Raw genomic sequence first — 22,545 nt, forward strand, 5'->3', positions numbered from 1 at the left:
TCTCTCACAGGATGTTGCCTGGTTCCAACCCAGTCAGCTTCTCACTAACTTCCTATCCAACCCCCAGTTAGTGTGAGGAGTGGCCTAATACATAGCACCCTTTGCTCCCCCTGGAGGCCAGACTATGAAGTGTATTGGTGTCTGTAATACCTGGTCAGGTAAACTCCTTAAGTGCCATCAGACGTACCATCACTCCCCTTAGTGGCGGAGCAACAGTACTGCAACGACCCGGAGTCTGGGGCACTGCACACACCTGTCTATATAAGACCTCACAGCTCACAGTGCATGTCAGACCAAATGAGGATCATGAGGCCAAAGGAACTGGCCAAGGAGCTCAGAGACAGAAGACAGGAGCTCAGAGACTGAAATGTGTCAATTGCAGAGTTGAATACAGTAGATCTCATAGGGTTCTCAACATTTAAATTGGATTTGATGTAGGGTTGAGAACATGTAAAGCAGATCTTGAGCAGGATTGAATTTCTGAAAAGTAGATCACATTTATAGACTTGACAGCATTTAGAGTTGATTTTATGTAAGAATGACAACACATGTAGAATAGATTACATGTATGGTTGGAAACGTAGACTAGATCACATGTAGGGTTGGATTCGTATAGGAGATCACATGTAGGGTTGGGGACAGCTAGAGGAGATCACATGTAGGGTTGGAAACAGAGGAGATCACATGTATGGTTGGAAACAGAGAGGAGATCACATGTAGGTTTGGAAACGTAGAGGAGATCACATGTAGGGTTGTAAAATTTAGAAGAGATCACATGTAGGGTTGGAAACGTAGAGGAGATCACATGTAGGGTTGGAAACGTAGAGGAGATCACATGTAGGGTTGTAAATTTAGAAGAGATCACATGTAGGGTTGGAAACATAGAGGAGATCACATGTAGGGTTGGAAATGTAGAGGAGATCACATGTAGGGTTGGGACCATGTAGAGCAGATCCCCCACAGACCAGGTCACATATTGATGTTTCATACCATTCTATTTCAGCAGGGTCAACGCGGGCTACTTGCATGAGTTGCCTCCAGAAGTCGGTGATCGGCGGTGTTGTGGCGCTGATTGTGACGACTGCTCCACTTTTCCTCGCTGCATTTTACATTGGACGCAATGTGAGACATGATCAATGATGGGGTAAGATTAATGTCCGGTGTTACAAGATTCACATGCGTTTCTGCATATTCTCCATCTCAGTGATGTCAGGCGGCCATCTAATATCAGTGACAGTACCGCTCTGCTGTATGGGGCGCACAGACAGAACGTTCCCATAGGGCTGCTGCTGGTCCATTCTGCAGGCGGGCTACTACAATATCTGGCAGAAGCCCCGGTACAGGGACACTAGCCGACTGCAGACCTCCCAACTGCCCGCTTCTAGCAGGCTACTAACTTACCTGAAGAGAAGGAATTTAGGTCCAAAAATGTTTAGAATTGAGAGTCCTCAGTGGTTGATACCTTTTTAATGGCTAACTGAAAAGATGGTAACAAATTGCAAGCTTTCGAGACTACTCAGGTCTCTTCATCAGGTATAGACTAATACAAATTCTGAAGAATCACATATTTATGCACAACACAGCACAGAACAAAAAAAAAAACCCATGGATAAGACAGGTGGCATAAAGCAGAATTACCATGAGTGATAAACAGTTATGTCCATAAATGTTGGGCCAGTTCTTAGATAAGGAATGTTTTATTGTCCTGATTCGGGTCTCTGTTGTGATGACCCCACATGGTCTGAGGGGCAAGTTCCTTAGTTGATGTAAAAAGACATAAATCCGTGTGACACATTCATTCCTGCATTTAGAGTGTCAAAGGTCGTCATCAGTTTATATTCCCAGACTCTTCTGTCTCTATGAGATTTGAAGTTACTTTTCAACGCAAGTAATTTCATGTCCATAATGTTATGATTGGGGGACAGAAATGAATTGTCACAGGTATATCCATTCTTTTTTCTCTTATTGTATGGCGATGAGAGTTCATCCTTGTTCTCAGTTCTGCCCTGTCTCCCCCACATACAGACCCCCAGTTGGACATTTAGTACATATAATTAGGCACACCACATTAGAAGTGACGCAGCTGAAAGGACCTGGGATCTTGTAGTCCTGATGTGAGTTGTGATCTTTATCTTGTCCGTGGTCATTATAAATGGAAGGTTTTACATTTTTTTCTGGTTGCAAGGAAAGGTTCCTGCAGCTGTTGGAGAGGACAGGGAGCTTCTGACAATCATACTTCTTAGATTTGGGGGCTGCCTAAAACACAGTAGTGGGGGGTCTGGAAAAATGGATTGTAAGCGGGCATCTTTTTGCAGTAAAGGTTGTAATTTCCGTGCAGCTCCCCTTAGCACCTCCAGATTTGGATTGTAGGTGACCACTAGAGGCACCCGGTTATTTTCTTCTTTAGTTTTGTAATGTAGCAGGCGATTCCTTGATATTCTGGTGGTTCTTGTAATCTGGTCTGTTGTTCTTGGATGGTAGCCCTGATTCAAAAAGGTCTTTCTGAGGCGACCCAGGTGTTCATCCCTGTCCATGGGTGGGAACATATACGATTGTATCTGATGGCTTGGCTGTAGACAATGGACTTTTTTATGTGTTTTGGATGGAAACTGTCCCATTTAAGGTATGTTGGACGGTCGATTGGCTTCTGATACAGGGATGTCTCTATTTTATTGTTCTGCAGCTTAATGATGGTGTCCAGAAAGTTAATTTCAGTGCAGGAGTAGTTGAGTGTCAAGTTGATGATGGTGGGATGAAATTTATTAAACTGTTCAGACTCCGTCCAGATGATTAAAATGTCATCAATGTAGCGGTAGTACGCCAGAGGCCTGGTGGGACATGAGGACAAAAAGTTGCTTTCAAGCTTGGCCATGAAGAGATTTGCATACTGTGGGGCCATTTTACTTCCCATTGCTGTGCCAGTCTCCTGTAGACAGATCTTCTTGTCAAACTCAAAGTAATTGTGGGTGAGGATGAATTTTATAAGTTTCACCACAGAATTTGCATCAGTCCCTGTGTTTTCCAGGAAGAATTTGCAGGCATTTAATCCATCCTGGTGTGGGATATTGGAGGACACAGATTCCACATCCATGGTGGCCACGATGGTTCCTTCTGGTAGAGGACCTATTGCTGATAGTTTATTCAAAAGGTCAGTTGTGTCCTGAATGAAGCTGGGTGTGTCCTTTACCAGTGGTTTAAGAATACCCTCTACCCATCCAGATACCTGCTCAGTAAGGTGCCCACTAGTGTTGAGCATTCCGATACCGCAAGTATCGGAATTCCGATACCGAGTTCCGATATTTTTGTGATATCGGAAATCGGAATCGGAAGTTCCCAGTGTATGGTTCCCAGGGTCTGGAGGAGAGGAGACTCTCCTTCAGGCCCTGGGATCCATATTCATGTAAAAAATAAAGAATTAAAATAAAAAATATGGATATACTCACCCGTCCGGCGGCCCCTGGACCTTACCGATGTAACCGGCAGCCTCCGTTCCTAAGAATGAGGCGTTTAGGACCTGCGATGACGTCGCGGCTTGTGATTGGTCGCGTGAGCGGTCACATGAGCAGTCACGCGACCAATCGCAAGCCGCGACATCATCGAAGGTCCTAAACTCCTCATTCTTAGAAACGGAGGCTGCCGGTTACATCGGTAAGGTCCAGGGGCCGCCAGACGGGTGAGTATATCCATATTTTTTATTTTAATTCTTTATTTTTTACATGAATATGGATCCCAGGGCCTGAAGGAGAGTTTCCTCTCCTTCAGACCCTGGGAACCATCCAGGATACCTTCCGATACTTGTGTCCCATTGACTTGTATTGGTATCGGGTATCGGTATCGGCGATATCCGATATTTTTCGGGTATCGGCCGATACTATCCGATACCGATACTTTCAAGTATCGGAAGGTATCGCTCAACACTAGTGCCCACACATGAAATAATTGGTCTTCCTGGGTTTCCAGATTTGTGGATTTTGGGAAGCATGTAGAATGTCCCTGTTCTTGGACTTTCTGGTATCAGGTCATCGGCTCTTATGGATTCATCGGGCAGACAAGATACCAACTTGTTTAGTTCCTTGTAGTAGTCCTGTGTAGGATCCGACTCCAATTTCTCAATTCTAAACATTTTTCTATCTACTGGCTAACACGGTACCAAGATATATATCTTTCCTGGTCCAAAAATGAACATTTTTTTGGACTATTTTGTGGCTGTTTCTGGGTTATTTAGGGCAGCAAAGCTTCTGCTATCCAGTGCCTATGGATTGATTTGTTGGGAGGTGAGGGCCTGCAGTATGGGATTTGCCTGTGGAAAGGGCACTAACAGGGGGAGCTGATGGTGAGCAGTCACGTGAGCAGGCAGCACAGTACCGAGCAGGGGTGACTATGAGTGGATGGCATAACGCCTCCTGTACATCTCTCATCTTTCACTATTAGAGATGGCCGAACCCGAACACTAAAGTTTGGGGTCCACACCAAACATCTGCTGTTCGGGCACGGACACCGAACACGGACTTCACCAGAAAGTCCATGTTACTGTTCGGGTTCGGCTGCCCAGGTGTTTGTCGTGCTTTCATGTGGATAACAGCGCTGCAAACACTGCTTCTGATCAGCAGTGAAATCCTCCTCGCCGGTCAGAGAGCCGCGGTTCCCGCACTGTCAGAAGACAGCGTGAGCGCTCAGCGGTGATCGGAGGTATAAGGTTCACCTCCGGTCACTGGTGTCAGCTGATGGGACTACTGCTCCCATTATCCAACAACTGCTGCCGTCAATAACAGTGAGAGCAGCAGATGGGAGTAGTCATCAGCCGCTCCTGCGCTGTAAATAAATATTTTCTATAACCAGCCAGGCAAAGCACACAGCGGAGGGCTACAACTCTCAGCTGTCAGCTTCCGCAAGGCTGGTTATCAAGAATACAGGTGTCCCCATGCCATATTTTTTAATTATTTAAATAAGTTAAAAAAATTGCGTGGGGTCCCCCCCATTTTTGACAACCAGCCTTGAACGTTTTCAACTTTACACCAAAATCTTCCTCAGTTAAAAGCTCATCAATCTGGCGAATTACAGCTGATCACCAAAGAAGAAAAGGGGGAAAAACAGGTGGCAAGTACAGAATGTGGCTGCAAGGAGTAAAACACTGCCCAGTGGTGGTGGATGTTCTTGTGCAGTCCTATTGTGGCTGCCAGTAGGGTCCGCAGCGCCATGGATGTTCATTTGCTCCATGGGATGTAATCATTTCTGTGGCCACTAGATGTCACTGTATGTGTAGTCGAATGATCCTTAGTCGTAATTCTCATACAGTGGCCACTAGATGTCACTGTACGTGTATTCCCTGTATGTAACCCCTCCTCATGTACAGCACCATGGAATTAATGGTGATATATAAATAAATAATAATAATAATAATAATATTCGAATGTTCCTTAGTTGTAATTCTCATACAGTGGTCACTAGATGTCTTGCTGTGGTGATTTATAATTGGCTGTATGGGATGTAGGACTTTTTCAGCCACTAGGTGTCACTGTAGAGCCCTCTAGATTTCTCTATTGTACTCTCTATATCACCTTCATGTACTACAGCGCTGTACAGATGTCATCACTGTCCACATTGGGGCTCAAAGTCTACATTCCCCATCAGTTGGGGTTTTGGATATTATGGGATTTTTCAGTTTTGACGTTTGATAAGTGTCCGGGGAGGTTTCCTTCAGTCCTTTCGAGTGTGAGGTGCAGAGGTCGATCATCCAGAAGATGTCTGATTTCTTGGGGTCATCTCTCTGTTGTGTCCTCTGGGATATGATCCGATGGGTTGATGGTTTCAGGATCGGATGCGGTGAACGCTGCTGAACTGTGCACCCAAGGACGCGGCTGAACTGTGCGCCCAAGTACACTGCTGAAATGTGCGCCCAAGGACTCTGCTGAACTGTGCGCCCAAGGATGCGGCTGAACTGTGCGCCCAAGTACACTGCTGCACTGTGCGCCCAAGGACGCTGCTGAACTGTGTGCCCAAGGACGCTGCTGAACTGTGCGCCCAAGGACGCTGCTGAACTGTGCACCCAATTACACTGCTGAACTGTGCGCCCAAGACGCGGCTGAACTGTGCGCCCAAGTACACTGCTGAACTGTGCGCCTAAGGACGCTGCTGAACTGTGCGCCCAAGTATACTGCTGAACTGTTCGCCCAAGGACGCGGCTGAACTGTGCAACCAAGGACGTGGCTGAACTGTGCGCCCAAGGATGCGGCTGAACTGTGCGCCCAAGTACACTGCTGAACTGTGCGCCTAAGGACGCTGCTGAACTGTGCGCCCAAGTACACTGCTGAACTGTGCGCCCAAGTACACTGCTGAACTGTACACCCAAGGACTCTGCTGAACTGTGTGCCCAAGTACACTGCTGAACTGTGCGCCCAAGGACTCTGCTGAACTGTGCGCCCAAGTACACTGCTGAACTGTGCGCCCAAGGAGGCTGCTGAACTGTGGGCCCAAGTACACTGCTGAACTGTGCGCCCAAGGAGGCTGCTGAACTGTGGGCCCAAGGATGCGGCTGAACTGTGCGCCCAAGTACACTGCTGCACTGTGCGCCCAAGGACGCTACTGAACTGTGTGCCCAAGGACGCTGCTGAACTGTGCGCCCAAGGACGCTGCTGAACTGTGCACCCAATTACACTGCTGAACTGTGCGCCCAAGACGCGGCTGAACTGTGCGCCCAAGTACACTGCTGAACTGTGCGCCTAAGGACGCTGCTGAACTGTGCGCCCAAGTACACTGCTGAACTGTTCGCCCAAGGACGCGGCTGAACTGTGCAACCAAGGACGTGGCTGAACTGTGCGCCCAAGGATGCGGCTGAACTGTGCGCCCAAGTACACTGCTGAACTGTGCACCCAAGTACACTGCTGAACTGTACACCCAAGGACGCGGCTGAACTGTGCACCCAAGTACACTGCTGAACTGTGCGCCTAAGGACGCTGCTGAACTGTGCGCCCAAGTACACTGCTGAACTGTGCGCCCAAGTACACTGCTGAACTGTACACCCAAGGACGCGGCTGAACTGTGCGCCCAAGGACGCGGCTGAACTGTGCGCCCAAGGACGCGGCTGAACTGTGCGCCCAAGGACGCGGCTGAACTGTGCGCCCAAGGACGCGGCTGAACTGTGCGCCCAAGGATGCCCCTGAACTGTACGCCCAAGGACGCGGCTGAACTGTGCACCCAAAGACACGGCTGAAATGTGCACCCAAGTCCACTGCTGAACTGTGCGCCCAAGGATGCGGCTGAACTGTGCGCCCAGGGACGTGGCTGAACTGTGCGCCCAGGGTCGTGGCTGAACTGTGCGCCCAGGGACGCGGCTGAACTGTGCGCCCAAGGATGCAGCTGAACTGTGCGCCCAAGGACGCGGCTGAACTGTACGCCCAAGGACACGGCTGAAATGTGCACCCAAGTCCACTGCTGAACTGTGCGCCCAAGGATGCGGCTGAACTGTGCGCCCAGGGACGTGGCTGAACTGTGCGCCCAGGGACGTGGCTGAACTGTGCGCCCAGGGACGCGGCTGAACTGTGCGCCCAAGGATGCAGCTGAACTGTGCGCCCAAGGACGCGGCTGAACTGTGCGCCCAAGGACGCGGCAGAACTGTGCACCCAAGGACGCGGCAGAACTGTGCGCCCAAGGACGCGGCTGAACTGTGCGCCCAAGTACACTGCTGAACTGTGCGCCCAAGGACGCGGCTGAACTGTGCAACCAAGGACGCGGCTGAACTGTGCGCCCAAGGATGCGGCTGAACTGTGCGCCCAAGTACACTGCTGAACTGTGCGCCCAAGTACACTGCTGAACTGTACACCTGTCGGGGTCGTAACGACAATATACCCTCATTCACCAGTCATTCCAAATTAAACTATAAGCATGTGGTACCGGGTAAGAATGAGTCAGACAGGTAGCTGGTTCAATCTCAGTGCATGCTCGTGCATCCACACACTTGTGTGGAACGGTCACAGCAACTGAACTTTATTTTCCAAATACACGGTACTAAAAAGGAATGCAATAGGCGGGGTTTAAGCAGTATACGTCTAGTGCTCAGTCCTTCTGATTCGTCGGACATCTCCTGGTGGATTCCTCCTCTTCTTTCTATTTCCAAGTTTCGATTTCAGAAGAAATGAAACTTTAACTTTTCAGATTCTAAACTGAAGTGAAGAATGAACACTGGCAGCCATCTTTAATACAGTTACATTTGCATTAGCAAGGGAAAACTTATTGTTTCACAGTATAAGATATAAAAGTACAAAAAGGTATATAAGAAAATATATTTTCACCTTGACAATCCCCCCTAAACACTAAGTTTTTCCCTTAAAGAAAGATCCTTCGAGACTGTCCATATGATGGTGAAAAGGGAGGTGGATTTCTTCATCCAGACGCCTCAGAAACTCTCCCCTAGCGAGAGGCCTCCAGGCAGCTGAACCCTTCACTATCCTCACATGGAGTTCTCCCACTGTCCCTAAACTAAATCTCTTGGCATCATCTGAGAATGGGGGGTTCTGTCTACTCTCTTGAGAGGAATGTACTTCGGGATCTCCCCTGGATCAGTACCATTGTACTCTGGTGGGTCTACTTCTTGATTGAGGAAGGTGCCAGTCGGAGTTGCTTTGGCAATAACCTTTTTGTACAAGGGAATAACACAACAGAGAATTATCGATTCAACTATAAGGAGGGCAATCAGTACCAGACAAGCTTATTGAAGGAATCCCTTGATCCCACCTAACCAACTGGAGAAGAAAGATGTGTCTGCTCCAGCATTCATGACACGTCATCTTATTGTCCTAATTTGTTCAACTTCTTTAGAAACCTTCAGGTTTCTTTCGGATCTACATTTCGCCATTCAGGTCTGGCTGTCTATATTTCGTCTCGTAAGTCTTTGGTCATACCGTCAATGAATGTATTTACCAATACTCTAACATCAAGTGGGTTTATGGGACTGTACCTCATGTCTTCCCATTTCAGCTGTAACCGTCCAAAGTATAGCTCTACACTCTCTCCTTTGTCACATCTGTAGAAAATCTTAATTTGCGTCCTAGCACGTCACCTGTTTTTGTGCTCACTAACTACGTAGGCCTGCCTAGGTGCACTTATACGTCCATCATATTGTCATTATTTGTCTGTAGAATGAGAAAGGTTGGTTCTCGGGGTCAGCCAAATATTTTGCGTAACTAGCTAATCAGAGGGCCTCCAGGGATAATACTCCTGTATCTGTCTTACCCTACCTGATGTGGTTGGTTCTCTGATGGTGGGGGCGACATGACATGCTGGTCTACAGCTCCTTCCCAAAAGGATTACTGTCAGCCTACTCCTAAAAGTTAGTGTCTCCAGTATCCACCAACCACAATCCTGTGTCAGCTTCTTATGTCACTGCATGTGATCTTGTCTGGACTGGATTCAGTGTAATTCTCTTAGGTCGGGTTGCAGCACGGGTCATACAAGCGTTAGGGCCCAAATCCTCAACTATATCCTGAAAGGCATCTTGGCTAAAATTGACAAATCTTTGTTCTCTGTAATATATATAATTGATCCATTCAACATTTTTATTAATCTGCACCTGTGGGATTATAGAAGCAATGCCGGCATAAATCTGGTTCTGGGCTTTAAACTGGTCAGGCACCCCCCTTGGCACTCCAATGGCATCGATATATACTAGTGGATCTTCTTCATAACTCATGTGGAGCTGATCGAGACTTCTCCTCTTTCTGGTAGGTTTATCAGGTACCTCTGGATCCCAAGGTAAAATCTTGAACTGCATGGCTAGTTTAACAAGGGTGCATTGGCCTATCCAGGCATTAGGCAACCTAGGACGGAGCTTACCATCTCCACATAACCAATAAATGTCGTACATATAATATGTATGTTTGATTAGCAAATCAGTATCTAGAGGACTGTTCTCTTTGCAGAAACTTGTCTCGGAGATCTCTACTGGTGTACCTGTGGTGTCGTGGGAATTATAGCAGGTGTAATTGTCAGCTAATACGGTTACTTCTCCTGGGACCTTTAGTCTGGGTTCCTTATGAATTAGTAGGACATAATCTGGGCAATCAGTGGACTTCAAACCTTTCAACAGATTCATGACACAGGCAGTGGTGTCGTCATCAGGAAAAAGCAGTGCATGTGTGTATAGGTGTGTATTCGCAGCAGCACAAGCAATACATCCTACAGAGATATTCTGGACTCTTACATTGTATCTCACCCATTCTAACCATAGGTTTTTTCCTTGGGGCTGTTTGTGTTTCTATGGAGAAAACTTCTTGCCAACTGAGACCTGGAATGGGGATCACTTCATTAACTACATTTTGCAAACGCTCACCTGGGCCTGCTTTAACTGTACTGGTAACAGGGGCCTTGGTTGGTCTAGAGCTAATATCCTGGAGCTGTACATGGCCTAAATACCCATAGGGTCCAGCACTAAATACATAATTATAATGCCTTCCCAGTACAAATGTCTGCAGGTCAGCAGATTGGGAGCTTTCGAGATTTAGGAGGAGGGGGTGACAACTTTTACCCCATTTACAGCCTCTAGGTGGTTGCAGAAAAGCTGTTAGATGCATTCTCCCACGGAGACTCCTACCCGTCCCATCCTTAGGGAACGTGGCTTCGCTAGGTTTATTGTTGTGGATTCTGTTGGTGGGCTCCCTCTGGTGGTTACTGCTGGTACTGGGTGACTTTGGTGGGTTGCGGCCTTTGGTTTCCACCTGTCCATCAGAGGCTGGGTGTTTCCTATTTTACCTGGCCTTTCTGTCATTTCCCTTGCCGGCTATCAATGTGTTCAGATGTGCTCTGTTTGGTTCCTGCCTACCTGCTCCCAGATCTTTCAGGATAAGCTAAGTGCTGATTTTCAGTTGTTTGGTTTTTGGTCCAGCTTGCTTAGAATGTCTCTATGCTAGCTGGTTGCTCTAGTGGACTGAGGTTCTCCCCATGTGCCATGAGTTGGCACATGGGTTCTTGTAATCTCAGGATGGTTTTTTTGATTAGGGTTTTTTGCTGACCGCTCAGTCCCCTTTTGTATCATTCTGCTTTCTAGTTTTCAGCGGGCCTCTATTTGCTAAAGCTATATACATCATCTCTATGTGTGTGCATTCCTCTCATTTCACCGTCAATACATGTGGGGGGCAACTATACCTTTGGGGTTAATTCCTCTGGAGGCAAGTGAGGTCTTGTTTTCTCTGCAGTACTAGTTAGCTCTTAGGCTGGTGCGTGGCGTCTAGAACCAACGTAGGAACGCTCCCTGGCTATCTCTAGTTGCGTTTGTCAGGCGTAGGGCAGCGGTCAGCCCAGGTTCCATCACCCTAGAGCTCGTCCGATATTTGTTATACTTTGCTTGTCCTGTGCTATCCCTAGCCATTGGGGATTCATGACAGTTTATATCCCCAATCGTCTCCCGTATTCCAGGCAGCATCTGTCCAATAATGACAATTATTGTTGTATTGTCTGGTAACACACATATAAAACTGGATGATTCCCTCTACCACCCGTTCAGTCTCAAGGCACTTGACTACATCACAGAAATCAAATCGCCAGATATTCACCGGGGCTGTCAGGTTTACCCAGAGAATAGTGGGACCAGAATTCTTATTTACAATAGGGGCCGAAGAGGTAGGGGCAAGGATGGCCCCCAGTCCCAAGATCAAAAACAACAGCAACATTTCCCTTCAGTCACTACTGTGACTAAACACTGGTTCGGTCTCTTTTACAGTGTGAGGCGTGGATCCGGGTGCTCTTTCCTTCAAGTTTAACTGCAGTGGGGGTGACCAGGATCACCGTGTGGGGTCCTTCAAATCTTGTCTGGAGACAATCTCTGCGCACAAACTTTCACATACACCAGGTCTCCTGGCACAAAGGGATGGTGTCCAGGAACCTTGTCTGGGTCTGGAAGAGAACTGAAGACAGTTAAATGCACTTTGGCAAGGTGTCCATGTAAGGCCTGCACATAGCTAGTCAAGTCCTGGTACTTGGGTTGCAACTGTTGTGGAAAGAAACATTCAAGATTGGGGCTCCTGCCAAACAGAATCTCATACGGTGACAGTCCTGTCTTCCTGTTTGGGGTATATCTTACTGAAAACAAAACTAGAGGAAGGCATTCTGTCCATGGTTTACCAGTCTCTGCCATTGCCTCTGACATGATCTCTCCAGTAAAATGGGAACCCTGATCGCTTTCAATGACTTCAGGAACTCCATACCTGCATATGATCTCAGCCATCAGTTTCTTCGCCGTTGTCTTAGCCGTAGCTTTGGCAACTGGGTAGGCTTCTGGCCAACCTGAAAATAAATCAATGCAGACCAACACATACTCATACGTCCCTACCCTGGGTAACTGAATATAATCAATCTGCAGTCTCTGGAATTGGTTAAAGGGCCGGGGAGTGTGTTTGGATGGGGTTTTCACTGTCCTACTCTGATTATGTGTGGCACATATCATGCAGCTCTGTACCTGCCTTTCTGCGCAGGTGGAAAACCCCGGGGGCAATCCATTGTCTCTGTAGGGTGTCACACATGGCCGTCTTCGAGTGGTGCACATTCCCGTGCAGAGCCTGTGCCATCATTGGGTACAGTACCTGTGGTAGGCAGACCTTTTCACCCCTCCCCCATAGTCCAGTGACGGTATCAGAGCAAGCCCCTATCTTTTGCCACCTATTTTTCTCCTCCTTACTTGCCTGTTCTTGTAACCGGGCTAAGATGTCTTTCAACACAAGTGGAGATGGTGGGGTGTCTAGGTGATGTACTTGAGAGGCTACAGGAGTGCTTGCTGCTTTCTTGGCAGCCTGGTCTGCCAGTGCGTTACCCTTTGTCCATCCATCAGTGCCTTTGGTATGTGCCTTTACCTTTATGATGCCTGCTTGGGTGGGAAGCTGTAGTGCATTCATAAGTTGCTGGACTGCCTCAGCATATTTAAAGGGGTGGCTATTTTCTGTCAGGAAAGCTCTGGCTCTCCAGATAGGCCCATAATCGTGTGCAATGCCAAAAGCATACCTGGAATCAGTGTAGATATTTACAGTCTTACCTTCTGCTAGTTTGCACGCTTCTATGAGCGCCTTGAGCTCTGCTTCTTGTGCAGACATATGAGCTGGCATTGACTCTGCCTTGATTACCTCATGTTCTGAGACCACAGCATATCTGGTACAGTAGCATCCTTGGTCATCTTGGTGACGGGATCCATCTACAAAAAGCTCAAAATCAGCATTAGAATAGGCACACTAGAGACCAACCGTTTCCTGAGACATCAATTCTAGACAATCATATGGTTTGGAAACCTAATCTTGTTCCTCTGGATCCATTCTAGAAAGAAAAAGAGTCCTTTTTCATGTCACCTACTCCTCCCCCCTTTGGATCCAGGGGAACTAGGAGAAAAGTAGCGGGGTTCAGGACAGTGCACCTTTTCAAAGTCACATTAGTAGGCATGAGAATAGCACACCAAAGTCGCAGCTGTCCAGCCATGGACATGTGGCTAGATTGTACTTTGTTAAGGATACTATGTACATCGTGTGGGGTGTGGACCATCAGTGGGTAATCCAAAACAATCTCTGAAGATTTGTGTAGCAACAGCTGGACAGACAACACAGTCCAAACACATAAGGGATTTCCTCTTGCCACCCTATCCAGGCGGCCGCTGTAATAAGCAACAGGTCTCTGTTTGTTTCCATGAAGCTGAGTCAGCACACCTGTAGCATGTCCTGCATAGGTGAGCTCTGTCTGCAAGGCAGTCTGCAATACTGTACGGCAGTGCTCGGGTGTCTTGTAATCATATACGGGGCCTGCAGTGTGTAACACTATATCACAGGGCAAATTCCCTCTTTGAGTGGACATAGCGTCTCCTGGATGCAAGGGGCCATAAGCGACAAGGTAGGCCTGACACTCTTGGGCTATGACTGGGCTTCCCTTTTCTAGCTATCTGTTGGGCCAAACAACCTCTATGTGACAGGGTAGAGTTAGCTGGGTTCACTATGGCTCCTATCTGGTGGGTAATTATGTCCCCATACCCTACTGAGAAAAGAACCTGAGATTCCTGAGGTGTGATATAGTAGCGTGAATGAAAGGGGAACCAAACTTCAGATTCCTGGAAAGTCTGGCCTTGTAAGTGTGAAGGTTTCACGGGAAGAGGAGATGTAGGAGCCTTTCCGAGCTGGGGGGTCTGCCATTTACACCGATTAAAACAAACTCTTAATCTGAAAATTGACATAACGAAGCTAGGGAGGGACCATATTATCCAACAGGGAGCCCCCCTGTTGATCTTCAATTTGCTATATATAAGCAGGTAAATCTTTTACCAATCTTTCAATTACTTACAAGTTTTTCTCTAAGACTAGGCACAGGTCTATTTCACTTCCAATTTCATACAGTACTTATTGCTTTAAACATAAATCTCTCAGCGTGTACTAAACCAAGGACAGAGAAAACTTAGAATGCAATACATGGCCCCCCTTCCCTCTAGCCCACAGCACCGAGGGGAAAAATTTCAAGTAGGTCGCGCAGGGATTCACTCACCCCCTCCCATCTAGTAACACGGAGATAAGAAAAATCACTGCATTCCACAGCGCACAAGGGAGAATACAAAAGCCCAGCTCTTTGCCCCCCTTTCTCTAAGTTCGTAGCACAGATGAGGAAAGAGGAGCGGTCCGCTCCCTCCTCCCCTCTCCTACACAGCACTGATACAAGGCTCCGTTTCTTCTACAAAGTAACAAATTGCAGCAGTTTTCAGACTTAATTTCTACAAAACTTTCCTATGATCCTCCGTGGTCTGGGCGGAGCCCCAAGGACGGCCCGTACACGCACACGGCAGGTTTCCACCCAGGTTGGATTCTGCACAACACAAACAGAACACACCCACGCTTCTGGAGATCTCTTTCCGCCGCCATTACAGGGCGGTGGCTGGGACTGCATTTTCATCATCAGTGGCACGGCGGCCATTTTACAATCTGTAAAATCACAGTTCAAAGGCATTTTATAACCAAACACGGGTTCTACATTGTCTGATCCTCCCTCTCCATCAACCTATTTTCATCCTTTGTTCTTTAAGCCTCGCGCAACTCGCAGATAAGCTTCTTGACTGCCTCTTGCCCTCCCGTGACTCTACTATTGCCTTGACTTCCCCGGCATCCTCATCTATCTTGTGGGGCACAGACTTCTTCTGCTTTAAGATACGCAGCATGACTCTTACAGAATACTATGGTTTTCTGCAGTAAACCACTGGCAGCAATGTCAACACTGTGTTCTATATATATATATAGTACGGAGCCTCACGCTCGACGTACTAGGAAAAGAGCCTCACGCTCAATGTTTCCTGTCTGTCCCTAACCTGAACAACAGTGATTACAGACTATCCTGCCACGATATTCCAACCGTTGGGAGGCAGCCTCCTAATGAGACCCCTCCACAAAAATATAGGTGGTCCCCTCACGGAACGTCTTAAGTTACCTATCTGGACAGGTGGTCCCCTCTCGGAAGGCCTTAGTTACCTGTCAGCACAGGTGGTCCCCTCTCGGAATGTCTTAGTTACCTGTCAGCACAGGTGGTCCCCTCTCGGAACGTCTTAGTTACCTGTCAGCACAATATCACAGAGGCTGCGTCTCCTATCCCTTTCTCTAAGCTGCCCCACAATCTACAACTGGCTCAATTTTTCAGTCCACTTCACTACTAGACAATAGTCACGGGTAGGGTGGTTGAACGGAGTACAATGACCGGTGGAGGAGGTGTGGTGTACATGAGGACGCGCCGGATGCGACGTCTCTCAGTTGCTGGTTCAGAGCGTGGCACAGGATCGCATTCGATCTCACCACTCGACCGGTCACTCCCCAGACCCAAGGAGACCACAGACAAACCAATAACGGCTGAGACACTAGCAAGTGTGACACATACAGTGTATATGATCGCCACTTACTGTGTTCGGAGGGTGATCAGTCCTCGAGGTCAGCCACTACGGGTATCATCCGCAGACATCCAGGTATGGGTCCAGGGGGTCTCGGATCGCTGTCCACGCCCCCCGTTGGGCTCCAAATTGTCGGGGTCGTAACGACAATATACCCTCATTCACCAGTCATTCCAAATTAAACTATAAGCATGTGGTACCGGGTAAGAATGAGTCAGACAGGTAGCTGGTTCAATCTCAGTGCATGCTCGTGCATCCACACACTTGTGTGGAACGGTCACAGCAACTGAACTTTATTTTCCAAATACACGGTACTAAAAAGGAATGCAATAGGCGGGGTTTAAGCAGTATACGTCTAGTGCTCAGTCCTTCTGATTCGTCGGACATCTCCTGGTGGATTCCTCCTCTTCTTTCTATTTCCAAGTTTCGATTTCAGAAGAAATGAAACTTTAACCTTTCAGATTCTAAACTGAAGTGAAGAATGAACACTGGCAGCCATCTTTAATACAGTTACATTTGCATTAGCAAGGGAAAACTTATTGTTTCACAGTATAAGATATAAAAGTACAAAAAGGTATATAAGAAAATATATTTTCACCTTGACACACCCAAGGACGCGGCTGAACTGTGCACCCAAGTACACTGCTGAACTGTGCGCCCAAGTACACTGCTGAACTGTACACCCAAGGACGCGGCTGAACTGTGCACCCAAGTACACTGCTGAACTGTACGCCCAAGGACGCGGCTGAACTGTGCGCCCAGGGACGTGGCTGAACTGTGCGCCCAAGGACGAGGCTGAACTGTGCGCCCAAGGACGCAGCTGAACTGTACGCCCAAGGATGCGGCTGAACTGTGCGCCCAAGGACGCGGCTGAACTCTGCCCCCAAGGACGCGGCTGAACTGTGCGCCCAAGGACGCCGCTGAACTGTACGCCCAAGGACGCGGCTGAACTGTGCACCCAAGGACGTGGCTGAACTGTGCGCCCAAGGATGCGGCTGAACTATGCACCCAAGTACACTGCTGAACTGTGCGCCCAAGTACACTGCTGAACTGTGCGCCCAAGTACACTGCTGAACTGTACACCCAAGGACGCGGCTGAACTGTGCACCCAAGTACACTGCTGAACTGTGCGCCCAAGTACACTGCTGGACTGTACACCCAAGGACGCGGCTGGACTGTGCACCCAAGTACACTGCTGAACTGTACGCCCAAGGACGCGGCTGAACTGTGCGCCCAGGGACGTGGCTGAACTGTGCGCCCAAGGACGAGGCTGAACTGTGCGCCCAAGGACGAGGCTGAACTGTGCGCCCAAGGACGCAGCTGAACTGTGCACCCAAGGACGCGGCTGAACTGTGCGCCCAAGGACGCGGCTGAACTCTGCCCCCAAGGACGCGGCTGAACTGTGCGCCCAAGGACGCCGCTGAACTGTACGCCCAAGGACGCGGCTGAACTGTGCACCCAAGGACGTGGCTGAACTGTGCGCCCAAGGATGCGGCTGAACTGTGCACCCAAGTACACTGCTGAACTGTGCGCCCAAGGACGCTGCTGAACTGTGCCCCCCGTACACTGCTGAACTGTGCGCCCAAGTACACTGCTGAACTGTACGCCCAAGGACGCAGCTGAACTGTGCACCCAAGTACACTGCTGAACTGTGCGCCCAAGACGCGGCTGAACTGTGTGCCCAAGTACACTGCTGAACTGTGCGCCCAAGGACGCTGCTGAACTGTGCGCCCAAATACACTGCTGAACTGTGCGCCCAAGTACACTGCTGAACTGTACGCCCAAGGACGCGGCTGAACTCTGCACCCAAGTACACTGCTGAACTGTGCTCCCAAGGACGCGGCTGAACTGTGCGCCCAGGGACGTGGCTGAACTGTGCGCCCAAGGACGCGGCTGAACTGTGCGCCGAACTGTGCGCCCAAGGACGCAGCTGAACTGTGCGCCCAAGGACACGGCTGAACTCTGCGCCCAAGGACGCGGCTGAACTTTGCGCCCAAGGATGCCGCTGAACTGTACGCCCAAGGACGCGGCTGAACTGTGCGCCCAAGGACTGCTGAACTGTGCGCCCAAAGACTCTGCTTAACTGTGCGCCCAAGTACACAGCTGAACTGTACGCCCAAGGACGCGGCTGAACTGTGCGCCCAAGGACGCGGCTGAACTCTGCCCCCAAGGACGCGGCTGAACTGTGCGCCCAAGGACGCCGCTGAACTGTACGCCCAAGGACGCGGCTGAACTGTGCACCCAAGGACGTGGCTGAACTGTGCGCCCAAGGATGCGGCTGAACTGTGCACCCAAGTACACTGCTGAACTGTGCGCCCAAGTACACTGCTGAACTGTACACCCAAGGACGCGGCTGAACTGTGCACCCAAGTACACTGCTGAACTGTGCGCCCAAGTACACTGCTGAACTGTACACCCAAGGACGCGGCTGAACTGTGCAGCCAAGTACACTGCTGAACTGTACGCCCAAGGACGCGGCTGAACTGTGCGCCCAGGGACGTGGCTGAACTGTGCGCCCAAGGACGAGGCTGAACTGTGCGCCCAAGGACGCAGCTGAACTGTGCACCCAAGGACGCGGCTGAACTGTGTGCCCAAGGACGCGGCTGAACTCTGCCCCCAAGGACGCGGCTGAACTGTGCGCCCAAGGACGCCGCTGAACCGTACGCCCAAGGACGCGGCTGAACTGTGCACCCAAGGACGTGGCTGAACTGTGTGCCCAAGGATGCGGCTGAACTGTGCACCCAAGTACACTGCTGAACTGTGCGCCCAAGGACGCTGCTGAACTGTGCGCCCCCGTACACTGCTGAACTGTGCGCCCAAGTACACTGCTGAACTGTACGCCCAAGGACGCAGCTGAACTGTGCACCCAAGTACACTGCTGAACTGTGCGCCCAAGGACGCCGCTGAACTGTACGCCCAAGGACGCGGCTGAACTGTGCACCCAAGGACGTGGCTGAACTGTGCGCCCAAGGATGCGGCTGAACTGTGCACCCAAGTACACTGCTGAACTGTGCGCCCAAGTACACTGCTGAACTGTACACCCAAGGACGCGGCTGAACTGTGCACCCAAGTACACTGCTGAACTGTGCGCCCAAGTACACTGCTGAACTGTACACCCAAGGACGCGGCTGGACTGTGCACCCAAGTACACTGCTGAACTGTACGCCCAAGGACGCGGCTGAACTGTGCGCCCAGGGACGTGGCTGAACTGTGCGCCCAAGGACGAGGCTGAACTGTGCGCCCAAGGACGAGGCTGAACTGTGCGCCCAAGGACGCAGCTGAACTGTGCACCCAAGGACGCGGCTGAACTGTGCGCCCAAGGACGCGGCTGAACTCTGCCCCCAAGGACGCGGCTGAACTGTGCGCCCAAGGACGCCGCTGAACTGTACGCCCAAGGACGCGGCTGAACTGTGCACCCAAGGACGTGGCTGAACTGTGCGCCCAAGGATGCGGCTGAACTGTGCACCCAAGTACACTGCTGAACTGTGCGCCCAAGGACGCTGCTGAACTGTGCCCCCCGTACACTGCTGAACTGTGCGCCCAAGTACACTGCTGAACTGTACGCCCAAGGACGCAGCTGAACTGTGCACCCAAGTACACTGCTGAACTGTGCGCCCAAGACGCGGCTGAACTGTGTGCCCAAGTACACTGCTGAACTGTGCGCCCAAGGACGCTGCTGAACTGTGCGCCCAAATACACTGCTGAACTGTGCGCCCAAGTACACTGCTGAACTGTACGCCCAAGGACGCGGCTGAACTCTGCACCCAAGTACACTGCTGAACTGTGCTCCCAAGGACGCGGCTGAACTGTGCGCCCAGGGACGTGGCTGAACTGTGCGCCCAAGGACGCGGCTGAACTGTGCGCCGAACTGTGCGCCCAAGGACGCAGCTGAACTGTGCGCCCAAGGACACGGCTGAACTCTGCGCCCAAGGACGCGGCTGAACTTTGCGCCCAAGGATGCCGCTGAACTGTACGCCCAAGGACGCGGCTGAACTGTGCGCCCAAGGACTGCTGAACTGTGCGCCCAAAGACTCTGCTTAACTGTGCGCCCAAGTACACAGCTGAACTGTACGCCCAAGGACGCGGCTGAACTGTGCGCCCAAGGACGCGGCTGAACTCTGCCCCCAAGGACGCGGCTGAACTGTGCGCCCAAGGACGCCGCTGAACTGTACGCCCAAGGACGCGGCTGAACTGTGCACCCAAGGACGTGGCTGAACTGTGCGCCCAAGGATGCGGCTGAACTGTGCACCCAAGTACACTGCTGAACTGTGCGCCCAAGTACACTGCTGAACTGTACACCCAAGGACGCGGCTGAACTGTGCACCCAAGTACACTGCTGAACTGTGCGCCCAAGTACACTGCTGAACTGTACACCCAAGGACGCGGCTGAACTGTGCAGCCAAGTACACTGCTGAACTGTACGCCCAAGGACGCGGCTGAACTGTGCGCCCAGGGACGTGGCTGAACTGTGCGCCCAAGGACGAGGCTGAACTGTGCGCCCAAGGACGCAGCTGAACTGTGCACCCAAGGACGCGGCTGAACTGTGTGCCCAAGGACGCGGCTGAACTCTGCCCCCAAGGACGCGGCTGAACTGTGCGCCCAAGGACGCCGCTGAACCGTACGCCCAAGGACGCGGCTGAACTGTGCACCCAAGGACGTGGCTGAACTGTGTGCCCAAGGATGCGGCTGAACTGTGCACCCAAGTACACTGCTGAACTGTGCGCCCAAGGACGCTTTTGAACTGTGCGCCCCCGTACACTGCTGAACTGTGCGCCCAAGTACACTGCTGAACTGTACGCCCAAGGACGCAGCTGAACTGTGCACCCAAGTACACTGCTGAACTGTGCGCCCAAGACGCGGCTGAACTGTGTGCCCAAGTACACTGCTGAACTGTGCGCCTAAGGACGCTGCTGAACTGTGCGCCCAAATACACTGCTGAACTGTGCGCCCAAGTACACTGCTGAACTGTACGCCCAAGGACGCGGCTGAACTGTGCACCCAAGTACACTGCTGAACTGTGCGCCCAAGGACGCGGCTGAACTGTGCGCCCAGGGACGTGGCTGAACTGTGCGCCCAAGGACGCGGCTGAACTGTGCGCCGAACTGTGCGCCCAAGGACGCGGCTGAACTGTGCGCCCAAGGACGCCGCTGAACTGTACGCCCAAGGACGCGGCTGAACTGTGCGCCCGAGGACTGCTGAACTGTGCGCCCAAAGACTCTGCTTAACTGTGCGCCCAAGTACACTGCTGAACTGTACACCCAAGGACGTGGCTGAACTGTGCGCCCAAGTACACTGCTGAAATGTGCGCCCAAGGACTCTGCTGAACTGTGCGCCCAAGTACACTGCGGAACTGTGCACCCAAGGATGTTGCTGAACTATGCGCCCAAGGACGCTGCTGAACTGTGCGCCCAAGGACGCTGCTGAACTGTGTGCCCAAGGACTCTGCTGAACTGTGTGCCCAAGGACGCTGCTGAACTGTGGGCCCTAGGATGCGGCTGAACTGTGCGCCCAGGTACACTGCTGAACTGTGCGCCCAAGGACGCTGCTGAACTGTGCGCCCAAGTACACTGCTGAACTGTGCGCCCAAGGATGCGGCTGAACTGTGCAACCAAGGACGTGGCTGAACTGTGCACCCAAGGACGCGGCTGAACTGTGCACCCAAGTACACTGCTGAACTGTGCGCCCAAGACGCGGCTGAACTGTGTGCCCAAGTACACTGCTGAACTGTGCGCCCAAGGACGCTGCTGAACTGTGCGCCCAAGTACACTGCTGAACTGTGCGCCCAAGGACGCGGCTGAACTGTGCAACAAGGACGCGGCTGACCTGTGCACCCAAGGACGCGGCTGAACTGTGCACCCAAGGGCGCGGCTGAACTGTGCGCCCAAGGACGCAGCTGAACTGTGCGCCCAAGGACGTGACTGAACTGTGCGCCCAAGGACGCTACTGAACTGTGCACCCAAGGACGCGGCTGAACTGTGCGCCCAAGGATGCAGCTGAACTGTGCGCCCAAGGACGTGGCTGAACTGTGCACCCAAGGACGCGGCTGAACTGGGCGCCCAAGGACACGGCTGAACTATGCGCCCAAGGACGTGGCTGAACTGTGCACCCAAGGACGTGGCTGAACTGTGCGCCCAAGGACTCGGCTGAACTGTGCGCCCAAGGACTCGGCTGAACTGTGCGCCCAGGGACGCGGCTGAACTGTGCGCCCAGGGACGCGGCTGAACTGTGCGCCCAAGGACGCGGCTGAACTGTGCGCCCAAGGACGTGGCAGAACTGTGCGCCCAAGGACGCGGCAGAACTGTGTGCCCAAGGACGCGGCTGAACTGTGCGCCCAAGGATGCGGCTGAACTGTGCGCCCAAGGACTCTGCTGAACTGTGCGCCCAAGGAATCTACTGAACTGTGCGCCCAAGTACACTGCTGAACTGTGCACCCAAGGACGTGGCTGAACTGTGCACCCAAGTACACTGCTGAACTGTGCACCCAAGTACACTGCTGAACTGTGCGCCCAAGGACTCTGCTGAACTGTGCACCCAAGTACACTGCTGAACTGTGCGCCCAAGGATGTTGCTGAACTGTGCTCCCAAGGACTCTGCTGAACTGTGTGCCCAAGGACGCTGCTGAACTGTGTGCCCAAGGATGCGGCTGAACTGTGCGCCCAAGGAGTCTA

At 51.2% G+C, this 22,545-nt stretch overlaps 1 protein-coding gene across 6 annotated transcripts in view; it reads left to right on the forward strand.

Moving 5' to 3' along the window:
• Window positions 1–22,545, forward strand: part of LOC143814903 (uncharacterized) — a 196,892-nt gene that overhangs the window by 38,648 nt on the left and 135,699 nt on the right. For 3 of the 6 annotated variants that reach the window (XM_077293578.1, XM_077293576.1, XM_077293581.1), the window contains exon 8: window positions 1,004–1,144. The exons of 2 other annotated variants lie outside the window; for them this stretch is intronic. In XM_077293578.1, the coding sequence (XP_077149693.1) occupies window positions 1,004–1,140 (137 nt within the window). In that variant the 3' untranslated portion in view covers window positions 1,141–1,144. The remainder of the gene's footprint in view (window positions 1–1,003; window positions 1,145–22,545) is intronic. One more of the 6 variants, XM_077293577.1, reaches the window with a different exon arrangement.

The sequence above is a fragment of the Ranitomeya variabilis genome, chromosome 3, assembly GCF_051348905.1.
Source record: "Ranitomeya variabilis isolate aRanVar5 chromosome 3, aRanVar5.hap1, whole genome shotgun sequence".
NCBI classification, from domain to species: Eukaryota; Metazoa; Chordata; class Amphibia; order Anura; family Dendrobatidae; genus Ranitomeya; species Ranitomeya variabilis.